This window comes from Siniperca chuatsi, linkage group LG11, assembly GCF_020085105.1.
Source record: "Siniperca chuatsi isolate FFG_IHB_CAS linkage group LG11, ASM2008510v1, whole genome shotgun sequence".
Taxonomy (NCBI): domain Eukaryota; kingdom Metazoa; phylum Chordata; class Actinopteri; order Centrarchiformes; family Sinipercidae; genus Siniperca; species Siniperca chuatsi.
In genome coordinates this window covers 29,409,686-29,434,617 of record NC_058052.1, presented here as the reverse complement: position 1 = coordinate 29,434,617, position 24,932 = coordinate 29,409,686, and the positions used below count along the sequence as shown (strand labels likewise).

The 24,932-nt window shown below is 49.1% G+C and overlaps 1 protein-coding gene across 3 annotated transcripts in view; it reads right to left on the bottom strand.

Annotated features, from left to right (window-relative positions):
• Positions 1 to 24,932, bottom strand: part of LOC122884102 (cullin-9) — a 61,664-nt gene that overhangs the window by 18,593 nt on the left and 18,139 nt on the right. The window contains exons 7-33 of one of the 3 annotated variants that reach the window (XM_044213501.1): positions 24,738 to 24,924; positions 24,435 to 24,665; positions 23,590 to 23,788; positions 22,454 to 22,655; positions 21,524 to 21,714; positions 21,240 to 21,436; positions 20,126 to 20,274; positions 18,900 to 18,988; positions 18,706 to 18,811; positions 18,404 to 18,631; positions 17,544 to 17,634; positions 17,231 to 17,402; positions 16,808 to 16,913; positions 16,384 to 16,479; positions 16,118 to 16,293; positions 15,809 to 15,942; positions 13,474 to 13,659; positions 11,506 to 11,535; positions 7,901 to 8,037; positions 7,583 to 7,765; positions 7,317 to 7,474; positions 7,004 to 7,202; positions 5,383 to 5,554; positions 4,562 to 4,707; positions 2,927 to 3,053; positions 2,627 to 2,832; positions 1,742 to 1,995 (exon numbers count right to left, since the gene is read on the bottom strand). In XM_044213501.1, the coding sequence (XP_044069436.1) occupies positions 1,742 to 1,995; positions 2,627 to 2,832; positions 2,927 to 3,053; positions 4,562 to 4,707; positions 5,383 to 5,554; positions 7,004 to 7,202; positions 7,317 to 7,474; positions 7,583 to 7,765; positions 7,901 to 8,037; positions 11,506 to 11,535; positions 13,474 to 13,659; positions 15,809 to 15,942; positions 16,118 to 16,293; positions 16,384 to 16,479; positions 16,808 to 16,913; positions 17,231 to 17,402; positions 17,544 to 17,634; positions 18,404 to 18,631; positions 18,706 to 18,811; positions 18,900 to 18,988; positions 20,126 to 20,274; positions 21,240 to 21,436; positions 21,524 to 21,714; positions 22,454 to 22,655; positions 23,590 to 23,788; positions 24,435 to 24,665; positions 24,738 to 24,924 (4,352 nt within the window). The remainder of the gene's footprint in view (positions 1 to 1,741; positions 1,996 to 2,626; positions 2,833 to 2,926; positions 3,054 to 4,561; positions 4,708 to 5,382; positions 5,555 to 7,003; positions 7,203 to 7,316; positions 7,475 to 7,582; positions 7,766 to 7,900; positions 8,038 to 11,505; positions 11,536 to 13,473; positions 13,660 to 15,808; positions 15,943 to 16,117; positions 16,294 to 16,383; positions 16,480 to 16,807; positions 16,914 to 17,230; positions 17,403 to 17,543; positions 17,635 to 18,403; positions 18,632 to 18,705; positions 18,812 to 18,899; positions 18,989 to 20,125; positions 20,275 to 21,239; positions 21,437 to 21,523; positions 21,715 to 22,453; positions 22,656 to 23,589; positions 23,789 to 24,434; positions 24,666 to 24,737; positions 24,925 to 24,932) is intronic. The other 2 variants (XM_044213502.1, XM_044213503.1) reach the window with 2 other exon arrangements.

Sequence of the window (24,932 nt, the reverse complement as noted above, 5' to 3'; positions counted from 1 at the left end):
CGTCTCTGAGGAGGTGGTGGTGCGTTTGCTCTGAGGAGGTGGTCGTTTTGCGTCTCTTTCTTTGTGGTCGTTTTGTGTCTCTTTGTGGTCGTTTTGTGTCTTATGCCTAAAAACTCCAGCTGCTTGGGTTTAACTGTTATTTAAATGAAATACGGCTCAGTTTGGCTCATTTTGTTGCTTATTTCCCCCAAAATTGATAATGGTTAAGAAAAAATACACAGCTTTTCTGCTTCCAAAGGGGGACATGAGAGTTTAAGAGATTAGGAACCACAACAACGAAAAACCCACACAAACGATCAGGCAGAGAGGGATGAAGATCCCTCACTGGCTTCCCACCCACTAAATTATGTTTGTTGGAAAACACAAGCGAGCTGAAGGCCTCTGTGGTGGTGGACGAGTGTTTTTACCACTGAGACACACTTGGACAGAAAGTATTATACAATGATTTTGTTGATTGTATTAAATATTACAATTATTGCTTTAGTTATAAAATTCATTCAGTTTGTATTTTATTATTAAAAATGTTGTGAATCCTAGAACAATAACTGCCAATAGTGGTACACTTGTTAACATAAAATATAAATAGTTATTATTACTAGTTAAATTTTTCAAAGTGATTAATAGAAAATACACTGCAGCTCAGTTTGATCAAGTTTAAATTTAAAGTTTTGATGCTTTAAGATAATACTTAATCATCTATTAATAATGATAATTATTACAAAATAAGGCAACAAGCAAGGTTCAAAGTTTAAATCTCATTTATTTTCTTTTTGTAGAAAATTAAACAGTTACATTTTGGCTGTTTTGAATCACGACGTCAGTGTGTTTGATTCATTAAGAGTTGTTTTTAGTTTGAATTTGATCTGGGAAGTAAAAGGAGTCAGACGCTGAGCAGCAGCCACAGGAAAGTAAAATAAAAAAACAAAATGAAGCAACAAACACTGAACTCAGATCTGTTTTTATCTCAGAGAACAGCTCAGTCTGTGATTTCTCAATAACTTCCATTAAAGGTGGAGAATGCGATTCTGGAGAAATCCAATACCACGATACAGAGCGGACAACGACACAGCAAGTAATGTAACTAACGTTAGCTAGGTTGAGGGTTAGCTTAGCTAGGTTGCGGGTTAGCAAACTGTCGCTACAGTAGCTGCTGCTAAGCTAACAGCCAGAGAGGACGAGACGGTTTCCCAGAGCAGCACAGCAGCTCCAGACAGCGACGCTCACAACTCTCCTGCTGCTACAGCTAACATCACAACAGCAGCAGATCTTAAACTACAGAGTCAGCTGAATGTCTGTGGGCAGGTCATGTTTAAACTATTAAAACAGCGTCTGCTCTCGACCGGTTTAATACAAAACCAGAAGAGACCAGAACATAAAAATGACTAAATGCTGACTGTGAAATCCCAAAACTGATGGAAGATTTGAAAAATGAAAATAAAACAATTTGTGGTTACAGGGTTAAAACATGAGGAGAAACAGCAGTACAGCCCTTTAAAAACACAATGAAAACAGGGGAAAGGCTTCTTAAAGCAGCAGGACGGACATGAAGGTGATGATGACGATGAAGACTGCTGCTCTGAGACTTCGTCATTACAAAGTTTTACGAATGAATGAAAGACAAACAGAGGAACAGGAAACTGCTGTTAGTAGAAACAAAGCTTCTTCTCGTGTCTGAAATAATGAAGTTAAATAACACAAACAGAGTTAATCCTGAGTGTAAGGTCAGAGGTCACGCTCACACCTGATGTCGGCCACGCTGTCCGCGGCCTCCTTCCTGATCTCGGTCCGGCTGAAGGAGAACTGAGCCTGGCCTTTCTGCGGCGTGGACGGGTCCTCCGGCAGGAACTCCACGATGTGCGGGTTCTCCTCGTTGCGTCGGATGCAGCCTTTGCTGATGACGTGCATGATGCAGGAGAGCACGTCGCTGGTGCTGCAGCTGAAACGCCCAGCGCCCGGAGAGCGAGAGGCTTCCTGTTTCTGACACGAGTCCAGAACCTGGAGGGGACCAACGAGATGTTACAACATCATCCTGATGATTTATCAGTTCTTACCAGAGGGCGGCGCTAGAGGAAAGACTGATGGGGCATCCTGAGTCTCTGTAATGTCAAAAAACTATTTATGTTGCAGCATAAAAAAAAGTTTAAGTAGCTTTGGAACTACAGTTCCCATGATGCTTTGGGGCTGTAAAGTGAGTGAACTGTGAGCTACAACCGCCTGTATGTGTTCACGTTTAGTCAAACTGTCCCATTAAAGCAGCTGTGAGTCGCTGCTGCAGCTCCACCTGCTGACAAACTACAACAACTGACTTCCTGTTGTTACAACACCTGCACGCACCTGTCACCTCTCACAGTATCTTTACCTCACCCCTCCCCCGTAGAGAGAAAGGCGTCCGACGCAACATATACAGCTCTATTTTGTCTGACAAATAACAGAAAATACGCAGTGAAGAAGAGAGATGAGGCCCGTTTCCTGCCCTGCTTCTGCCCGAGCGAATCACAGCGCTACACGCAGTTTACAATGAAATAAGATTTTAAATAGTAAAAATTGTGGCCGCCACAAATAAATCAATGCATGGGAAACACCGGAGTGTGGCCTCGGCCTTTCGCTGCTCGCTGCGACCTCTGACCTTGAAGACCAGGTTGTCGATGTGCATCTCCTTCTCCTGCTTCATGATGTGGACGATCAGGCAGTAGACGTAGTTCCTCTTCCTCTCCAGCGTGCCGGCGGCGTCCTCGTCCACGTTCAGGTACGTCTGTCTGGGCAGCAGCTGAACGGACGTGGGGACGCCGTCCTGGCTGCGAGCCGCCACCTGCTGGTTCAGCTGCAACACACCTGAGAGCAGGCAGAGGGAGGGGTGAGTCAGAGAGGAGGAGGAGGAGGATGAAGGGCAGCAGTGAGAGTGTTACTGTGCGTCCGAGTGTCTGACCCTGGCTGGGCTCCTTCGGCTCGCTGCAGGTCAGCGGCCCTCCCTCGCTGATGAGCGGCAGCAGAGCGTGCAGCAGGACGGCCGCCGACAGGCCGGTCGCCTGCAGCAGAGCGTCCACCTGAACCTCCTGCAGAGACGCACAGAGAGCCGACTGTCAGTGAACGCATCAGGGGAAACTTAAAAGATTTTAGATCTCCAGTTGATTTGTCCCACTCAGCCTGCTGAAGCCTCATATGAACTTCATGTGATGAACCACCATTAATAAATGTTAATTATCACACGAGTGCTACTACATGTGAACTATGACAGGTTTTAATGGAAAAAGGTTCCAGTCAATTTAAAATAGTTTGAGTTTTCTGCCACAAAGTAAAAATCTGTTTTGAAAGAGGAGTTCGAGTTATATAAGAACCACGTTCAGAGGACATTCAGAGCTTTAGTACCGGCTAATATCTAACACCATGTACATGTGAGGGTTAGGCGTTCCCTTTCATGCTACTTTATACTTCCACTCCACTACATATCTGGAATAAATACTGTACTTCACTGCATTATTTTAACAGCTTTAGTCACTAGTTACGGTTCAGATGAAGATTTTACTTTAAAAGAAACATATGATCAGCTCATAAAATAAAATGTTTAAGATTAAACCAGTGGTTTCCAACCTTTATTGGCTGGTAATCATGAGGTGTTGTCAGTTCCACCAAAGAGACATTTCACCTCTAAACGTCTTACATGGTTTCTTTTCAATAACTGGACTAAACTAGCTAACTGTTTATAAAGTAGCTAAAAACTAGCTAACTGTGTATAAAGTAGTTAAAACTAGCTAACTGTATATATAGATAAACTAGCTAACTGTGTATAAAGTAGCTAAAACTAGCTAACTGTATATAAAGTTGTTAAAACTAGCTAACTGTATAAAAAGTAGCTAAAACTAGCTAACTGTATATAAAGTTGTTAAAACTAGCTAACTGTATATAAAGTAGCTAAAACTAGCTAACTGTATATAAAGTTGTTAAAACTAGCTAACTGTATATAAAGTTGTTAAAACTAGCTAACTGTATATAAAGTAGCTAAAACTAGCTAACTGTATATAAAGTAGCTAAAACTAGCTAACTGTATATAGTTAAAAAGTTGTTAAAACTAGCTAAAACTAGCTAACTGTATATAAAGTTGTTAAACTAGCTAACTGTATATAAAGCAGTTAAAACTAGCTAACTGTATAAAAAGTAGTTAAACTAGCTAACTGTGTATAAAGTAGCTAAAACTAGCTAACTGTATATAAAGTTGTTAAAACTAGCTAACTGTATATAAAGTAGCTAAAACTAGCTAACTGTATATAAAGCAGTTAAAACTAGCTAACTGTGTATAAAGTTGTTAAAACTAGCTGCACCTCGAGCAGCTACAACGTTTATGCGAATAGGATTTTGAATGCAAGACTTTTACTTGTAATGGAGTATATGTACATTGTTGTATTAGTACTTTTCCTTAAGTTTCAGGGTTAGACATGTTAGACATTAGGGCTAATTTTAGGGTAACTCAATCTAGGTCAATGTAATAGTCCTTTAAGTGATAGAAAACTGGTGTGTGTGTGTGTGTGTGTGTGTGTGTGTGTGTGTGTGTGTGTGTGTGTGTTACCTCGTGGCTGTTGAACTGCAGCAGGATGAACATCTGCAGCGTGGAGACGTGCAGCGTCCAGCAGCCAAACTGCAGCTCAGCGTGACCGAGCCACGTCCACTGCAGACGGCGAGGCTTCGAGTGACTCAGACCACACATGTACTGACCTGATACAGACACACACACACACACACACACACACACACACACACACACACACACAAATCATTAAAACATTAAGAGAAGACTGAGTAACTCCTGACAGCTGATGTCTGAACGTTTGCTGTCAACAGTTTGATTCTTAATAAAGATTCTCTGGGTGAACTGGTTACTAACAAAGTATGAACCAGACCAGATATAAGACTAGTTAAAGCCGGAGTTAAAGGTCCAGTGTGGAGGCTTTAGCGGCCTCTAGTGGTGAAACTGCAGTTTGCAGCCATGTGAACACCGCTCGCCTCGCCCTCCCCTTCCAGGCCTGGAGGAGAAACTACGGTGGCTGCGAAACTCGTGAAAAACGCTAACGGCCCTCTGTAGAGCCGGTGTCTGGTTTGTCCGTTCTGGGCTCCTGTAGAAACATGGCGGTGCAACATGGCGGCCTCCGTGGAAGGGGACCCGCTCCCTCTGTAGATATAAAGGCTGATTCTAAGGTAACGAAAACACAACGCTTCTTATTTTCAGGTGATTAAACACTGATGAAAACACACTTATGAATATTATATTTCTGCCGACAGCTGCTCCTGAATGTTGCACACTGGACCTTTAAGCCTGGTTTATAACAGAAATAAGACTAGTTTAAGCCTGAGTTAAGCTGTGGGTGTAGAACTGGGTGAACTGGTACTCACTGTGGGTGTAGAACTGGGTGAACTGGTTCAGGTAGGAGCAGAGTTCGGCTGGAAAATGTTTTGCGGGTTCGTCCAGGAAGCAGAGCGAGGAGACGGCCCAGCAGCGCGGGGACAGAATCAGAACCTGGACCTCCGCCTCCTCATCTGACTCCGCCCACTCCTCCTCCATAATCTACAGCAACAACAAACTGCATCAAACTCGAACCATTAAAAGACACTTCTGCAGTATTTAGCTGCAGCTGAACCTGCAGCTCCGCTCGGCTTCACGGCGCTTTATAGAGCCTTTCAGCTCGCTGTTCATCTGCTGCTGCTCTGGTTCGCTCTCAGCTCTCAGACTCGGCACTTTCGGGGCGGGGCTTGCTGCGCTTAACATTTCTGATTGGTCGAGCCCCGCCGGGCGGAGCAGCGGCGGTTTGACCGCCTGGATCGATGCGTTGCCGGGTCACAGGCCGGCCTTCTCTGGCGCAGCGGCTCAGCTGCTGGTGGAAGACACCGGACGACCAGCCGTTGAAGGTGAATCACATACGGCCCACATGCTGCTTGTTAAATGCTATAATGCTAACGTTGTCGTGCTATTGCTACCCTAGCCAAAAGCTAATGTTAGCTACATGCTAACGGCAACCGCTAACGTTAACGGAGTAGAATCGTGGCGTTTGTAAGACGAGCGTTGGCTGAACCGATCGTACAGAATGACATCTCGTTAATGTCGTCGCAGTGAGACGTTTGTGTTTTTCAGATGAAGCGTTGCGGTAAAGTGAAGTGGCGGCTGCAGACCGGCGTGTTTCCTCCTGCGACGCCGGCAGCCCTCGCGTCTCCTGCTGAAGCACGCAAACGCTGCGTTTTACACTTATATATTTCTGCAGATTAATAAACAGCTGTGGGACTGAATGTGTGAACAGCGGCTGTTCTTGTGTCTGAAGACAGTGTACACGCTGCTGTATGTGTAGAAAGTGTCACCATATTCTAATACTACAGCGCTCTGAGCTCGCCGCTGTATAACGGGGAAACTGAGCCGCTGCTTCCTCAGGGTTTCAAACAGGTGACAGTGCACAGGTTAAAATAATAAGGTCCTCGTGCTGAACTGCAGGTGACGAGTTTAACAAGTTAAAACAACAGTTACGCAGCTGTGTGAAGGTGTGACCGAACGGTGTAATCAGCCTGATCTTCAGACCGCCGTGGAAACGCAGACGGCAGCGGGCTGAAGGACCTTTAGTTCCTGGCTCTTTGGGTGGAAACGCGGCTGTTGTGTTTACAGCTTGTTTTCTGAAAACAAGCGGACGAAAACATCCGTTACTGCAGGTTTAAGTTGAACCGACATGTAATCAAATATGACTGTAGAAGAGGGAAATTAAATGGTCTGAGGTGCACAAAAAATAAATCATCAAGGAACTTCCTTGTTTTTTTTGTGATTATTTTTTGGGCTTTTGTCTTTATTTGACAGAGTTTGTTTCTGATACGAAGGAAAAATCAGCAAATAACTGCTCCCAAGTGAAAAGCTGCAGGAGGCGAAGTGAAGCTTGGAATCACGCCGGAACTCGACTTTTGTGTTTGGCAGAAATCTGTTCAGTATTTCCGCGGAATCAAACACTGATTTTAAACTACAATCTGGGTTTGTGCGGACCTGGTCGTGCTCCTGCAGGCACCGGTCCAGCTGCTGCAGGCGGTACAGGTGAAACTCCTGCTGCAGCTCGGCCGACTCGCTCAGGTTCTTCAGCATCTGCTGAGGGAAGCGACTCGGGAAGCAGCTGCCGATCTGATCAATGACGGCGGTCTCCAACCACACGTTCCCCTGAGCCAGCAGCCGGTCGCCCAGGTAGTACCTGGAGAGAGAGAGAGAGAGAGAGAGAGAGGGAGGGAGGGATTAACTTCCGACCTTCCGGCATCGCGTTGTAATATCTGGTTCTGCAGCTGTGTCGGCGTTGTGGCACTCAGACCTGTAGAAGTGTTCGAAGGTGTTGGCGAGCTCCAGACCCGACAGGAAGAGCATCGGCTCCAGAAACTGCTGCAGCCGCTCCAGAGTCTCCACGCTGCCGCACGCTGCGCCGCTGGTCTGGATCATCTGGTCGATGTACTGAGCGAAACGCTCGCTCACCTGCACAACGCGCCATCATTAATCATTCTGTCTATAAAATGGCAGAAAAAAAAAGCGTGTTTTGTCAGATGAAAGAGTTAAAGCAGACCGGACCCCGTCAGGACTTACGTGCATGGCCCTGAGGATGGAGAGCTGCAGCAGGGCGGCGGAGAAGCCGTGTCGGAGGGCGAGGACAAAGGCGGTCTGCTGTCCGAACAGCTCCTCCATGGCGTTCTTCAGCCGCAGGTACAGAGTCCGGTAACGCTCCACAAAGTCCGGCAGACTGCAGCTCGAATCCAGAAACTTCTTCACCTGAGGGGGGAGGGGTCAAGTTTACATCCTGGGGAAGTGCAGCACCGCTGATCGAGCAACAGTGCGATTACTTTTTAAACTTTTTAAAAACACTATAACCGGAGAAAACTTGTGTTTCAGGTGGTCGTGTCGTACCTGGCGCTGTACCACTCCCTGCCAACAGAGGGCGATGCCTGCGATGCTGCTGCTGCTCTTCACTTTGGGCTTGGCTGCAGAGGATGAGGAGGAGGAAGAGGCCGCAGCGGCGTCTTTGTTTTTACCCTCTTTACCGTCTGGAAGACAAATTTTTAAAAAAGGATGATTTTTTTTTGAAGGAAGTTCGACATCGAATAAATGTAATCAGAAATATGAAACCGAAATGATAACTGCAGCCAGAAACGTAAAGATAAAGCAGTGCCTCTGTTCTGCCCTTCTTTTCCATCTGAAAAGAAACCACATCAGTGTCGCGGCTAAAATGATAACAGGAAGTCGGCAGTCAAAATAAGAGCAGTCCAAACTGAAAGAAAAAGATGGGGTGAACGCGTCCCGATGACTTCAGGTTTGTTTGGGGGAAGCTGAGCGTCTCAGCCGGTTCAGACGAGGAGGAGAAAGCGTCAGCTGACGCCCCCTGCTGGATGTTCAAATATCAGCTTCAGTTTTAGCGTCTGAATCAGTAACAGCTTCACGTCTGACCTCAAGGTGCGCTCACACCTTTTAGAGGCGAGAGAGTGGCAGAGCTGATCAACCAATTCATTGATTAGTCTGGTTCCTGCCTCTCAAGTGTTAATGTGTTCCACGTTTAAGGACAGCTTTGATGATAATCTAAAGCTGTCTATGTCTGTCCTCGCTGTCTGTCCTCGCTGCGTCTGTTCTTTACTGTCTGTCCTCGCTGCGTCTGTCCTCGCTGCGTCTGTTCTTACTGTCTGTCCTCGCTGCGTCTGTTCTTTACTGTCTGTCCTCGCTGCGTCTGTCCTCGCTGCGTCTGTTCTTACTGTCTGTCCTCGCTGCGTCTGTCCTCGCTGCGTCTGTTCTTACTGTCTGTCCTCGCTGCGTCTGTCCTCGCTCGTCTGTCCTCGCTGCGTCTGTCCTCGCGCGCGTCTGTCCTACTGTCTGTCTCGCTCAGCGCCTGTTCTTTACTGTCTGTCCTCGCCGCGTCTGTCCTCGCTGCGTCTGTTCTTACTGTCTGTCCTCGCGCTGCGTCTGTCTCGCGCTGCGTCTGTCCTCGCGTCTGTCCTTACTGTCTGTCCTCGCTGCGTCTGTTCTTTACTGTCTGTCCTCGCGCGTCTGTCCTCGCATGCGTCTGTTCTTACTGTCTGTCCTCGCTGCGTCTGTCCTCGCTGCGTCTGTTCTTACTGTCTGTCCTCGCTGCGTCTGTCCTCGCTGCGTCTGTTCTTACTGTCTGTCCTCGCTGCGTCTGTTCTTTACTGTCTGTCCTCGCTGCGTCTGTTCTTACTGTCTGTCCTCGCTGCGTCTGTCCTTTACGGTCTGTCCTCGCTGCGTCTGTCCTCGCTGCGTCTGTTCTTTACGGTCTGTCCTCGCTGCGTCTGTTCTTACTGTCTGTCCTCGCTGCGTCTGTTCTTTACTGTCTGTCCTCGCTGCGTCTGTTCTTTACTGTCTGTCCTCGCTGCGTCTGTCCTCGCGCGCCTGTTCTTACTGTCTGTCCTCGCTGCGCCTGTTCTTTACTGTCTGTCCTCTCGCTGCGTCTGTCCTTTACGGTCTGTCCTCGCTGCGTCTGTCCTTTACGGTCTGTCCTCGCTGCGTCTGTCCTCGCTGCGTCTGTTCTTACTGTCTGTCCTCGCTGCGTCTGTTCTTACTGTCTGTCCTCGCTGCGTCTGTTCTTTACTGTCTGTCCTCGCTGCGTCTGTCCTCGCTGCGTCTGTTCTTACTGTCTGTCCTCGCTGCGTCTGTTCTTACTGTCTGTCCTCGCTCGCGTCTGTCCTCGCTGCGCCTGTTCTTACTGTCTGTCCTCCGCGCCTGTTCTTACTGTCTGTCCTCGATCGTCTGTTCTTACTGTCTGTCCTCGCCGCGTCTGTTCTTTACGGTCTGTCCTCGCTGCGTCTGTTCTTTACTGTCTGTCCTTACGGTCTGTCCTCGATGCGTCTGTCCTTACTGTCTGTCCTCACTGTGTCTGTTCTTTACTGTCTGTCCTTACTGTCTGTCCTCGCTGCGTCTGTTCTTACTGTCTGTCCTCGATGCGTCTGTTCTTACTGTCTGTCCTCGCTGCGTCTGTTCTTTACGGTCTGTCCTCGATGCGTCTGTTCTTTACGGTCTGTCCTCGATGCGTCTGTTCTTTACGGTCTGTCCTCGCTGCGTCTGTTCTTTACTGTCTGTCCTCGACGCGTCTGTTCTTACTGTCTGTCCTCGATGCGTCTGTTCTTACTGTCTGTCCTCGATGCGTCTGTTCTTTACTGTCTGTCCTCGCTGTCTGTCCTCGCTGCGTCTGTTCTTTACTGTCTGTCCTCGCTGCGTCTGTTCTTACTGTCTGTCCTCGATGCGTCTGTTCTTACTGTCTGTCCTCGATGCGTCTGTTCTTTACTGTCTGTCCTCGATGCGTCTGTTCTTTACTGTCTGTCCTCGATGCGTCTGTCCTTACTGTCTGTCCTCGCTGCGTCTGTCCTTACTGTCTGTCCTCGCTGCGTCTGTCCTTACTGTCTGTCCTCGCTGCGTCTGTTCTTTACTGTCTGTCCTCGCTGCGTCTGTCCTTACTGTCTGTCCTCGCTGCGTCTGTCCTCACTGTGTCTGTTCTTTACTGTCTGTCCTTACTGTCTGTCCTCGCTGCGTCTGTTCTTTACTGTCTGTCCTTACGGTCTGTCCTCGATGCGTCTGTCCTTACTGTCTGTCCTCACTGTGTCTGTTCTTTACTGTCTGTCCTTACTGTCTGTCCTCGCTGCGTCTGTTCTTTACTGTCTGTCCTCGCTGCGTCTGTTCTTTACTGTCTGTCCTCGCATGCGTCTGTCCTTACTGTCTGTCCTCGCTGCGTCTGTCCTTACTGTCTGTCCTCGCTGCGTCTGTCCTTACTGTCTGTCCTCGCTGCGTCTGTCCTTACTGTCTGTCCTCGCTGTGTTCCATGTTTAAGGACAGCTTTGATGATAATCTACATGTGTCTTCTTGTTCAGACTCAGCTAACAGGTGAGTCACAGCTGATGGATCTTCTTCCTCCATCGTCGTCATCAGAAACTGTTAAAACACACAGCGAGCCGCTCTGCTGCACCGGGTGACGTGTTCCTCCATCACCACGAACACACACACTGTAGTTTATTCTGCCTCCGCCCCACACACACCGTCCTGCTGCCCCAAACACTCACTACAGCACCACATGTGGATTCATCCGCCGCTGGAAATAGTCCCCAACAGATGCTCTGTTTCCTCCTGTTGGTCTGATAGAAACTACAGCGAGCAGCTGTTTGAGGAAACTACTGAGCCTTTTTAAACAGGAAACTACAGATCTGTGTTTTTAAAGGCCTTCAGCAGGAACCAATGGGCTCGCAGCTGAGCGCCGCAGACAGGAAGTATTTTCTTGACATGGGATTTTTAAAAAAAATTAAATTCACACTAAAACTTTACTCTGATTGAACGTCAGCACATCTGAGACACTGGGACAAGGATCGCTCAAACAGGAAGTAGAAAGATGTTTTTTTTTTTATGGACTGGCAAACAGCAGGGGACGACGTGACGACTTCCTGTCCTCATTTGGACATATGAAATGTCACAGAGCAGAGTGTAAACAAACAAAATGGCCTCTAAACTCAGCTGTTACTTACTCTTCAGCTCTTTGCTTCGGTTGAGACCTTCTGAAAACAAAAAGAACTCTTTAAACATGGAGGACGACTGAAAACACTCAGCATTCATCCTCAACACGCTTTATTATTGTTTCTATGCACATTTTATCCAGAACGTCTTTACATGTGACGGCACCCATTCAGTCCTCGCTGCGTCTGTCCTCGCTGCGTCTGTCCTTACTGTCTGTCCTCGCTGCGTCTGTCCTTACTGTCTGTCCTTACTGTGTCTGTCCTCTGTGCCTGTTGTACTGTCTGTCCTTACTGTCTGTCCTCGCTGCGTCTGTCCTTACTGTCTGTCCTTTACTGTGCCTGTTCTTACTGTCTGTCCTCGCTGCGTCTGTCCTTACTGTCTGTCCTTGCTGTGCCTGTTCTTACTGTCTGTCCTTACTGTGTCTGTCCTCGCTGCATCTGTCCTTACTGTCTGTCCTCGCTGCGCCTGTCCTTACTGTCTGTCCTTTACTGTGCCTGTTCTTACTGTCTGTCCTCGCTGCGTCTGTCCTTACTGTCTGTCCTTTACTGTGCCTGTTCTTACTGTCTGTCCTTACTGTCTGTCCTTTACTGTGCCTGTTCTTACTGTCTGTCCTTACTGTCTGTCCTCGCTGCGTCTGTCCTTACTGTCTGTCCTTTACTGTGCCTGTTCTTACTGTCTGTCCTCGCTGCGTCTGTCCTTACTGTCTGTCCTTTACTGTGCCTGTTCTTACTGTCTGTCCTCGCTGCGTCTGTCCTCGCTGCATCTGTCCTTACTGTCTGTCCTCGCTGTGTCTGTCCTTTACTGTCTGTCCTCGCTGCGTCTGTCCTTACTGTCTGTCCTTTACTGTGCCTGTTCTTACTGTCTGTCCTTACTGTCTGTCCTTTACTGTGCCTGTTCTTACTGTCTGTCCTTACTGTCTGTCCTCGCTGCGTCTGTCCTTACTGTCTGTCCTTTACTGTGCCTGTTCTTACTGTCTGTCCTCGCTGCAACTGTCCTGTGCATCTGTCGCTACTGTCTGTCCTCGCTGTGTCTGTCCTTACTGTCTGTCTCGCTCCGTCTGTCCTTACTGTCTGTCCTTTACTGTCTGTTCTTACTGTCTGTCCTTACTGTCTGTCCTTACTGTGCCTGTTCTTACTGTCTGTCCTTACTGTCTGTCCTCGCGCGTCTGTCCTTACTGTCTGTCCCCTTTGTCTGTTCTGTTCTTACTGTCTGTCCTCGCTGTGTCTGTCCTTTACCGTCTGTCCTCGCTGCGTCTGTTCTTTACCGTCTGTCCTCACTGTGTCTGTCCTCACTGTGTCTGTCCTCACTGTGTCTGTTCTTACTGTGTCTGTCCTTACTGTGTCTGTCCTCGCTGCGTCTGTCCTTTACTGTGTCTGTTCTTACTGTCTGTCCTCGCTGTGTCTGTCCTTTACTGTCTGTCCTCGCTGCGTCTGTCCTTTACTGTCTGTCCTCGCTGCGTCTGTCCTTACTGTCTGTCCTCGCTGTGTCTGTTCTTACTGTCTGTCCTTACTGTCTGTCCTCGCTGCGTCTGTCCTTACTGTCTGTCCTCGCTGCGTCTGTCCTCGCTGCGTCTGTCCTCGCTGTGTCTATTCTTTACTGTGTCTGTTCTTTACTGTGTCTGTTCTTTACTGTGTCTGTCCTCGCTGTGTCTGTTCTTTACTGTGTCTGTTCTTTACTGTCTGTCCTCGCTGTGTCTGTTCTTTACCGTCTGTCCTCACTGTGTCTGTCCTCACTGTGTCTGTCCTCACTGTGTCTGTTCTTACTGTCTGTCCTCGCTGTGTCTGTCCCTGTTTCAGGACTTTGAAGGATCCTTTTTAAAAGGATAATTCCAGCCGTCTAAAACTTGGACGGTTATGAAAACTGTCGCGTCTGTCTTGACCCGTCAGGCGTCTTTTTGGTGATGTCACCGTGTTAACGTTGTTATTATTGATAGATTGATGGACAAAACTACCAAAATGGAACAGGATGGTGAGACTCACTTGATTTGACGGGGGGTCTGAGCTCCTCGCTGTCCGGGGAGCTCGTGTCTACGTGGACCAGGAGGTGTGTGAGGCGCCTCACTCTGGAGTTAAAGATGGCCGCCCGGCTTTTACAGCGGCGTGCCAACTCAGCGTTATCCAGGTACTCACTGAGCAGCCAGGACAGAGGGCTGGACGCTGAGGATTCTGGGTAAACACAGAGGGAGCAAAGAGAGGGATTTAGAGTGTGTGTGCGAGCTTGCATTGCTGTCTTTGTGAGGACCAATTTCAGTTTTAAACAATTGTAGTGGGGACATTCCTGCATTGTGAGGACATTTTAGCCGGTCCTCACAATGTCCTCACAGTGTGATGCTGTGTGTGTGTGTGTACCTGACAGTGTGTGTGTGTGTGTGTGTGTGTGTGTGTGTGTGTGTGTGTGTGTGTGTGTGTACCTGACAGTGTGTCTGTGTGTGTGTGTGTGTGTGTGTGTGTACCTGACAGTGTGTGTGTGTTCCTGACAGTGTGTCTGTGTGTGTGTGTGTGTGTGTACCTGACAGTGTGTGTGTGTGTTCCTGACAGTGTGTGTGTGTGTGTGTGTGTGTGTGTGTTCCTGACAGTGTGTGTGTGTGTGTGTGTGTGTGTGTACCTGACAGTGTGTGTGTGTGTTCCTGACAGTGTGTCTGTGTGTGTGTGTGTGTGTGTACCTGACTGTGTGTGTGTGTGTGTGTGTACCTGACAGTGTGTGTGTGTGTACCTGACAGTGTGTGTGTGTGTGTGTGTGTGTGTACCTGACAGTGTGTGTGTGTGTGTGTGTGTACCTGACAGTGTGTGTGTGTGTACCTGACAGTGTGTCTGTGTGTGTGTGTGTACCTGACAGTGTGTGTGTGTGTACCTGACAGTGTGTGTGTGTGTACCTGACAGTGTGTCTGTGTGTACCTGACAGTGTGTGTGTGTGTACCTGACAGTGTGTGTGTGTGTGTGTGTGTGTGTGTACCTGACAGTGTGTGTGTGTGTGTGTGTGTGTACCTGACAGTGTGTGTGTGTGTTCCTGACAGTGTGTCTGTGTGTGTGTGTGTGTGTGTGTACCTGACAGTGTGTGTGTGTGTGTGTGTGTGTACCTGACAGTGTGTGTCTGTGTGTGTGTACCTGACAGTGTGTCTGTGTGTGTGTGTGTGTGTGTGTACCTGACAGTGTGTGTGTGTGTTCCTGACAGTGTGTCTGTGTGTGTGTGTGTGTACCTGACAGTGTGTGTGTGTGTGTACCTGACAGTGTGTGTGTACCTGACAGTGTGATGCTGTGTGTGTGTGTGTGTGTACCTGACAGTGTGATGCTGTGTGTGTGTGTGTGTACCTGACAGTGTGTGTGTGTGTGTGTATGTGTACCTGACAGTGTGTGTGTGTGTGTGTGTACCTGACAGTGTGTGTGTGTGTGTGTGTGTACCTGACAGTGTGTGTGTGTGTGTGTGTACCTGACAGTGTGTGTGTGTGTGTGTGTACCTGACAGTGTGTGTGTGTGTGTGTACCTGACAGTGTGTGTGTGTGTGTGTGTGTGTACCTGACAGTGTGTGTGTGTGTGTGTGTGTACCTGACAGTGTGTGTGTGTGTGTACCTGACAGTGTGTGTGTGTGTGTGTGTGTGTGTGTACCTGACAGTGTGTGTGTGTGTGTGTGTGTGTGTGTGTGTGTACCTGACAGTGTGTGTGTGTGTGTGTGTGTGTGTGTACCTGACAGTGTGTGTGTGTGTGTGTGTGTGTGTGTGTGTGTACCTGAGTGTGTGTGTGTGTTCCTGACAGTGTGTCTGTGTGTGTGTGTGTGTGTGTACCTGACAGTGTGTGTGTGTGTGTGTGTGTGTGTGTGTGTACCTGACAGTGTGTGTGTGTGTGTACCTGACAGTGTGTGTGTGTGTGTGTGTGTGTGTACCTGACAGTGTGATGCTGTGTGTGTGTGTGTGTGTACCTGACTGTGTGTGTGTGTGTGTGTGTGTGTACCTGACAGTGTGTGTGTGTGTGTGTGTGTACCTGACAGTGTGTGTGTGTGTGTGTGTGTACCTGACAGTGTGTGTGTGTGTACCTGACAGTGTGTGTGTGTGTACCTGACAGTGTGTGTGTGTGTGTGTGTGTGTACCTGACAGTGTGTGTGTGTGTGTGTGTACCTGACACAGTGTGTGTGTGTGTGTGTGTGTACCTGACAGTGTGTGTGTGTGTGTGTACCTGACAGTGTGTGTGTGTGTGTGTGTACCTGACAGTGTGTGTGTGTGTGTGTGTGTGTACCTGACAGTGTGTGTGTGTGTGTGTGTGTGTGTACCTGACAGTGTGTGTGTGTGTGTACCTGACAGTGTGTGTGTGTGTGTGTGTGTACCTGACAGTGTGATGCTGTGGACGATGGGGGTGATCAGAGCCTCCCAGCAGGTTCGGCCCAGAGCTTCAGCCGCCTCGGCGTCCGGCAGGAAACGATCTGCAAACATCTGCTCGTGTCTCAGAGCGCTGTTCAGTCTGCGCACACACACACACACACACACACACACACACACACAGAGACACGCACGCACACAGAGACACACACACACACACACACACACAGTGTGTAACATTAGTACTGCAGTATTGTCGGTGCGTGTTCATACTGCAGTAACAGCAGTAACGGCAGCAGTATTACTGCAGTTTTTACTTGTTGAAGAGCTGCAGCAGCTGCGTCTTGTCCTCCATCACCTCCTGACACCAGGTGTGGGCCTTGGTGCTGTAGAACAGGTAGGTCCGACAGCACAGCTGCTCCTTAAACACCGGCCAGAACGTCGGCTTCGGACCCAGAACCTCGAAACCGTGGACCCGAGTGTCGATACCTCCCTGTCAGAGAGGGGAGAGGGGGGTCAGTAGATGGGGGGGGGGGCGGGGGGGCAGGATATGACAGATAGAAAGTGGATCTCAGAGTCTGACCTGCTGACATCTCTTGACCCTGATCTGGATGATGGACCAGAACCTGGTCATGTTCTCCAGGAGAACCACCCGACTGGCCGAGGGAGTGACGTTCACCTGCGCACACACGAACACACCAGGACGGATTGTTATTACTGCGATCGATCGAATCTCGACACAACATCAATACATCATCGCCGCAGCCATGTTGTTGTGAATAATGCTGGATTTTTAGAGTGAAGTCTGGTGAAGTCTGCACCGTAAACAGACGGTCACTTGTGGATCTGATGAATTCTGGATTTGGGCAGACCTCCACAACAGTCCCGATAAGTCTTTCAGTCTTGGACGTTTGGGTTCAGCCCGACTCTCTCTCTCTCTCTGTTAATGTGGGAGGCGTGGCAACACAAACTGACCCCCCCCCTTCAGAGCGGCGGAGGAGACTCACCGTGTTGAGCTCGGTGTTGATGTTGGTGGGCTCGTCTCCTCCCAGAACCAGGATCCGGGCCGGCATGTAGCTCGAGTCCTCGCTGGCCACCAGGATGGCCAGTTGTCTGCACACACAGCAGAAGTTCAGCTTTCAGCTGCATCAAGACTTTATCTGCTGTCGGTGTTACTTTTTATTCTGTATCTTCGTAACGTGTGTGTTTTTATATTCATGTTGCTGCTGTGTTGTGGACTGTAGGCTGCTGGCGGTTAGCGTCACTAGCGCGTATTCCCGTGGTCGACGTGGTTAAAGCCTGGCTGCCACACTGATTCCCACCGGGACGATAGTAACGCTGTAGCATTGTGTCATTTGTACGTACTTGAGTTGAATATTACTAACTTTATTATTAGCGTCAGTACCAGCAGCATGAACGGTATCTCGTACCTGATGACGACTCCTTTGTGCATGTAGATGTTGATGTAGTGCGAGCCGGTGCAGCCGTTGGACTCCCAGTAGGTTTTGGGGTTCTTGTCGGTCAGTTTGTTAGCTCGGTGGTGATTGGACGAAACCTCCACCTTCTCCCAGCACTTGTCCTCCTTCAGCTCCACACTGGAACCTGAACACAGCACCAGTTACACCAGTTGCGATTCATCATCTTCAACCTTCTTCAAGCAGCCACAGAAAAGTGAATTCATTTATATTAAAGTTTTTAAATGTTTCAGACAAATAAACAACACTTCGCTTGATGTAAACAGACCTTGGCAGAGATTCCTGAGGAACACGTCAAAGAAGGGGATGTTGATTGGCTGATGGCTGCGACGGTGCTCCTCAATCTGACCCAAGACCATCTGACAGGAAACAGGAAGCAGACCAGGTAAGACACCTCATGACAGGAAGTATCGTGTGTCGCGTGGCCAGAGTCTCCGCAGAGACTTGTTCTTATTCTGCACTTCCCTGTTTGACCACACAGACTGGCTGACATTTACCAGCAGTCACAACCCAGAGAGGCGCCGTTTCGCTCATTTTTAGGAAACACCGTGAAAAATGGCGGCAGGGTTTCTGCAGTGTCCCGGGGCACCGGCCTCCACCGGCCCCCCAGCAAGAACTGGCCCAGTTTACTGCCGTTTTTAGTGCTGGTGTGAGCTACTGAACAAATGTAGAAAGAAACACAAAGCTGCTGTAGATTCAGCTGTATGCCAAACACACAGCAGGAAGTTTAGTTTTACTCCAGAAGCTGTAAGATTTGCCATCAGCTGGTAAAAGTCAGTTTCTTCTGCGTCGAATCGCCGCAAACTGGCCTGAACTTTGTCTCCGTTAGCGACGCAGTGCTGGTGGGAATTGTTGCTCAGCTGTGACATTAATGCTCGTGTCTGCTTTTCTAATCTTTACACTTTTATTTTGTATTATTGGATTGTTTCATACATGTGATTGTGTGTTTTTACGAATCAAGTCTTTTGAATTGAATTGAAACCGGAGCCGCAAAAACTGGTCCATTCGAGATCCGGTTTAAAAGTAGTTCTACTGTCGCAGTGACAGCAGCCAGTTCTGTCCTCCTCGAGCACGAAGCGTTAAATATCTGAGCTCAAGTGCCCCCATGTGTCTGTCTCCTGTGTGTACCTGGATACATCCTGCGAGGACGCTCGTGGTCATCTTCTTGTAGAGGCTGGCGTACTTCTCACAGTCGGTGATGAGGTCTCGGAGCTCGGTGACCAGCAGCAGGTTGGTGCTGTGTTTGTCCAGAGCTTTCACCAGAGCGTCTTTGGTCCCCAGACGACACATCACCACCGCGTAGTCTTTGTTCAGAGACGCCAGCCGGTACAGGAAGCGGATAAACAGCTGGACCACCTGAACAACCAATCACAGGAGTTAAAGGACATCACAAGGTGTGTTTGTTCCACCTGCTCCCGGTCTGTACTGACCTCTCTGTCGTTGATGAAGGCCGTCAGGGAGGACAGGCAGGGCTCGATGCTCTCGTGCCACGGCAGCACGTCCTCCTGGTAGTTGTCCAGGAACTTGTTCAGGATCCTGCAGGAACAAACAGCCAATCAGACGAGCTCCACAGCAACAGCATCATCATTGGGGTCAAAGGTCACAGGCTGTGGTTGGTCAGTACCTGAGGATGGAGAGCTGGACGGCCCGGTCGGCTCGGTGCTGCTCCATCAGACGAACCAGATCCTGATAAGTGTCACGACTGTGAATCACCTGAACAAACAATAATAATCAATACTTAATGATTGACACACAGAGGCAGACTAATCAATACATGTTCTGCAGGTCAGCTGGACTGTAACTGGGTGGAGGAGCGAGGAATATATTTCTTAGTTAAATGTTTGGACTCGACTCGGTTCATTCTGCTTCGGGTGCAGGTCTGGTCTTGTTTTCAGGGACCCTGTTGGGCCTCCAGTCTGCGGCCCAGCTGGTGGCCTAGTGGAGTATCACAGTAACAGTCCTGCAGTCAGACCTCACTGCAGTAAAAGTATGAAGTATTATCAGCTAAATGTAGTTAAAGTATGAAGTATTATCAGTGTTCAGTGAGAGTCGTCCCTGTGCAGTAAAACGCTTCCTGTCAGTGTTTATTATATCTGATGTTTCTGGATTCATATTCCTGCTGCGTTCATGTGTGTGTTGCATTTTACTGCTGCAGATGTTTCAGGCTGAGCTCATTTTAACTGCTTTATATCCTGTTGGGTAGTTTAACCTGCAGCAATGCATCATGGTCTATAAGGTCATCATGTGTTTGCAGCGCCGCCGTCCTGTGAGAACCTCGTATCTCTAAAAAGTCTTCCTGAGCTCAGAGAAACAGCCTGTTTTCAGCTCTGTGACGATGCGTTTCCCAGCTGATCCGAGGGGGGGTTAAAGAGTTTATTCAGCTTCAGGAGGAGGAGGAGTTTCCTCAGCACATGAAGGAAACTCTTCATCCTTCAGCTCGTCACAAACACCTGGAGATACGAGGTTTCCACCGGACAGGAAGGGGCTGAAACACTGTGATCTGTAAAGTAACTGAAGCCGTCAGACAAACGCAGTGAAACGTCTGATATTCCCTCTGAGACGAGGAGTGGAAGCAGAAAGTTACTTTAAATGGAAATACTCAAGTAAAGTACAAGTACCTCAAACATACGTACAGTATTTGAGTAAATATACTTTCAGGCATGTAAGTCACATGTTGTCCTAAACAGTCACAGACTGTCCCTGACGTCCACGTGTGTCCTGTCGCAGGACGGTGAGCGACTTCTTGTGATCTGAAGAGCTCAGCAGCCGTCTCACATCTTTTGTCACCATTATACTGTGTGTGTGTGTGTGTGTGTGTGTGTGTGTGTGTGTGTGTGTGTGTGCGTGTACCTGACTGCGTTCCTCCTCCAGCTGTGAGGCGTCGTCACACAGCAGCTGCTCCAGAGTCTGGATCACCTCTTTGGTGGCCGTCAGCTCCTTCAGACTCACAACCAACATCTGCAGCTCCGTGTCCTTAAAGTCCAGCTGCTCCCGACACTCTGAGGACGGATTGGAAACCACAGAGCTTCACAAGGCGCCTCACGCACGCACACACATGCACGCGCACGCACGAGCGAGCAGCACAATGACCTTTGAGTGTCCGAGCAGCTGAGACATGTGGTCACAACCTCCGCTTCTGTTCCTGAGTTGTGGTTTTGAATAATGGCCAAACATTATGACGTCACAGTGAAGTTGACCTTTGACCTTTTGGGTAAAAAATGCCATCACTTCATCGTCGTGTCCCGTTTTGTCAGAATTAACGCGTCAGTTTTTGAGTTACGGCCGAAAACCTGTTTGTCCAGGTCGTTTTAAGGTCACAGTGACCTTTGACCTTTGACCACCAGATCTAAATCGGTCCATCCTTGAACCGGACGTTTGTGTCAAATCTGAAGAAATTCCTTCCAGGCGTTCCTGACGGGCCTCGCGGCGGCGCGGAGGAACCCGAGGCCACGGCAGCAGGCGTCTGCTGCGTTCAACTTCTGGTTTAATGAAATCACGTCTTCTCTCAGACTCTGACAGTTTCTTTTTCTTCGCCGCGTTTGAAACGTGCTACTCGGAAAGATTACGTCCATCATCAGTGGAAACACGTCACTTTATAAACCCTTAACACGCAGCAGGTCGAGTTCATTACAGCTTTGCTTTAACGAACAATCGCTTCGTCATTGTTTTCTACTCGAACGGATCCGATTCTTTACCGCTTCCTGTGAAAGCGTCTCGTCTGTATGAACGAAGCTGCCTCGCCGTTTCCGTGTTTGTCTGTTAGAAGCCACCAGACGAAGGACGATCGCTCCCTTTGCCTGACGGAGATAATGAATCAATATCGACTGGGATGTAAATGATTATTTACACATCGGCCCAGCGTGCGCCACAGCACGCCACCTTTCCCGCTGTTCGTTGCCGTCTGAACTAAATGACGTCGCAGGCGGCAGCGGGTGGCGGCCGCGCGGCGTTCAGCGGGCGGTACCTTTGCTCTCCAGCTTGTGCACCATGGAGATGTGGTTGAGGGCGATGATGGCCAGCATGGTCTCCGCTCGGGACAGAGTCAGACACTTCTTGAGGACGGTGGTGACGTCACAGGCCACCAGCTGCTCCGCCAGGCTCTTATGGTTGGAGATGAGCATGACGATGACCAGCAGGCCGTTACGCACCGACAGCATGCAGCTGCACAGACGATCCATAATCAATAATCAACACACGGGAACCAGATCGTCAGAGGGAGTAAAGCCTGAACCTGCAGCGCTCACTTACCCTTTAGTGTTGAGCATGAGGTCGATGGCGGCGGGAATGGCTCCCAGCAGGCCCCTGGAGCCTTCGGGCGTGGCCGAGCCGATGCTGGCGAAGATCTCCAACATCATCTGAGTGCCGGACTCCGAGAGGGGGAGGCTGCTGCCGACGCTGCGGAGGTCGTGCTTACTGGCTCCGGTGATCACCTTCAGAGTCTGACGGCAACAACAAACTCGGGGTCACTGACCTCATCCTGCGTCGGGAAGTCAGACAATTCTTTCAACTCTATTGAAATCTGCTCAAAAAAGGAGGCCGAGGACGTTTTCAGTTGCACGTTAAACCGGAGAAACTCGGCTGTTAGCGACCTGCTGTAAAAGACCCGAGGCTGTTTGCATGTTTTCTGCTGAAACGAAGACTACGTGTGATGTTGTCGGTTCAGCAGCACAGCAGTGACTGGACTCCTCCTGCAACACCTGAGCCCACACAGCTGCTCTGCTCGAGTTTCAGCGCCGACACCTAACCAGCACTTGTTCCGATACTTCGAGAAATATAAACCAAAGACAATTCAGTGTGAAACGGGAGGATTTAAATCTGACAACAAGAGGACGGACCTGATCAGACTTGGAGCACCTGACAGTGTTGATACCTGATTGTTTCACCTGATTCCAACACGAGACTTTGTTTCTGAACTCTTCTAGCAGCAAACGGTTCTTCACAGCAGAAAGTCTCAGAAGGTCTGAGAACTTCACGGGAATCGACTGTGTGTGCTTGGTCCTGGTTTTTACAACTAAATCAATGTTAAAGGCTGAAGATCAGATTCAACCTGGTCCTAACGTTCAAGTAAGAAAAACAATCTCACATAAACTTGTTTTAGCGGCTCTTCACTGAGTGAAATATGCGTGGTGCGTTCACTGGCGTGAGCAGATGTCAGTGGATGTGTGGTGCGTTTCTCACTGCGAGCGCCAGCTGCTGGACTTGAGTCACGGTGGAGAACTCCTGCATGCAGGACAGGACGGCCTTGACCCCCCCCTCGGTGGCGAAGGAAACCCTCCACTCGTACTTGAGCATGAGGAGGTGGGTGAGTCTCAGCGCGCTGATCAGCAGGTCTTTAGAGGACGAGCCCAGCAGCTCCACCAGCAGCTTCAGCACCTTGTCCCTGTGCGAGGACGAACGGGACAGCGGGCAGAAACGTTGTTGTGGATAATCACATCAGACAAGTTTGTGCAGCAGAACAAAGGTTAGTTCATGTTTTGGGAGGTTTTTCTCATCTTTGCTTTTCCCCCCATCTATCTAATTTTAACAAAACAGCATCAACAGTACGTGGTTCCACTATTACAGACAGAGAAGAGGCGCAACATCGAGTCTGTTCGAGCATTTCAAACTAACAAACCCAGCGGAGAGTTGGCTGCGAAGAGTCAAAGAATAAATAATAATGATACAAATAAAACAATATGGTAAGAATTTAAAACAATGCATCAGATAAGTTGCTGGCACTCACAAGAGAACAGAGAACGGAACGACATCAGCAATCGAGATCCTCCACATAATCAATAAAAGGAAACCAGATTTTATATTGTGAAGGCACATCATGACGTCCTGATCCATTCTGTAGAAAAGGTTTCAGTCGCAGTCGTCTGGACGCTGTTTTCAGAATCGAGACGTCTCGGCTCCCATCCGGAAGTCATTCTCAATTGTGAAAATGGTCTGAGAACTCAGACATGTAAGCTACTCTGTGTTGCTTAAGCCCCGCCCTCAGGGAGGACTACGACTGAAACCTTTTCTACGATAGGACACTCCTGGACGAATGAGGGACTACACCGTCATTAGCAATGACGACGCTTCAAACGCTGAGGTCCAGAAATTCTCCTTTCTATAAAACTAACATTTTCATCTGGCTCATCTTCTCCAGTAAGATGCAGACGCTGCGGCACTTTAAAACCGGAAACAGTCCGCACACTCAGGTCCACTACCCACCGGCTCTGTCTATTTCCTGCAAACTCTCCACTCTGCCAGGCCGCCTGAGCTACAGTGGCTCTGTGTATTTCCTGGAGCACTCCCTGATGCGGCCTCTCTCTGTAGCGGTTTCTTACCGTATGGTCTGGGCGGAGTCGCTCCTCATGGAGTTCTTCTCCTGGGCCCCCTTCTCCTCCAGCAGCTTGGTGATGAAGAGGACGGCGGCCAGCTGCTGGGCCTGGTCTGAGCCCGACCCCCCCTTCTTCAGGATGTCCACCACCTCCCCCAACTTCTCCAACACCGTCTTCTTCCCCTGGACCCGCGGGTTGTTAAACACTGCAGGGAGGACAGGACAGTCGCGATCTGCGTCACCACCCAACAACAACAACGACACAGAAGCCAAACTGAAGGAGGCCGAGTGTTTCTGACGGCAGAAGCAGAACCAGCAGCATCTGCTTCGACACAGTCTATCTCCTGCACGCCAGCGTCACACCTGAGCTTCACCTGGATGTAACCGCAAAGCTGTAACTCTCGCCGAGTCGAGTCACCGCTGATGCGACGTCTCGTGTAAACGTGAGCTACGAGAATCAACGTTTCTACAGAAAACTGTCCACGCTCACTTCTCCTGACTGAAACACACACAGCTGTATTATTATTATTATTATTATTATTATTATCATCATCTCGTCTGATTCTGTTCACGTAGAAACGAGATAACTGTTTGATCGAAGCACACTGGCTAAACCGCGCAGGCCTGGAGTTTAATTCACAGAAGGTCTCTGAAAGTTAAGTTGCAACATTATTCAGAAAAATCACAACTGAAGCAGAAGAATAAAAACATTCGTGAATGTCTGAAAATGTCTGAATGAAATGCGATATTGATTTGAAAATGCCTGCTCAGTAAAAGTCCAGGTTTAAAAATGTTTTAATAAGAGTGACGGACCGGGCCGCCCCCCCAGGACTCCCGACCCCGGCTCCCCACCTTTCATCTTGTCCTCCAGGTCGTCGGGGTATTTGCTCTCGTCCTCTGTGGGCAGCTCGCTCTCCGTCTCCGAGCTGCCGCAGCCCGAGTCGACGGGAAGTTCCTTCTTCGCTTTCTTAGAGACGGAGCCCATCGCCGAGGAAGAGGAGGACGAGGCTGACGACAAAGAGGACGAGTTCTGTCCCGCTCCTACGCCTCCTCCCAGGCCGGACGAACCCAGAGAGCTTTCAGCTGGAAGACAGACCACAGTCAGACTCATCGACGCTGCTTCGTAAACACAGACGTGTCTCTTTCTGTCCTCACCCAGCAGCTCTTCGTCCTCCAGGCTTCCTCCTCCTCTCCTCAGGTAGTGTTTGGAGAAGGTGTGAGAGCACAGCAGGTCGCTCAGACACGACGACGGCAGCGTCTGCTTCAGGTAGTGAAGCAGCTTCTTCGCCACGTCTCCGGGGACGGACAGACCAATCAGAGACGAGTCGTCCAACTCCGCCTCCTGGAGGA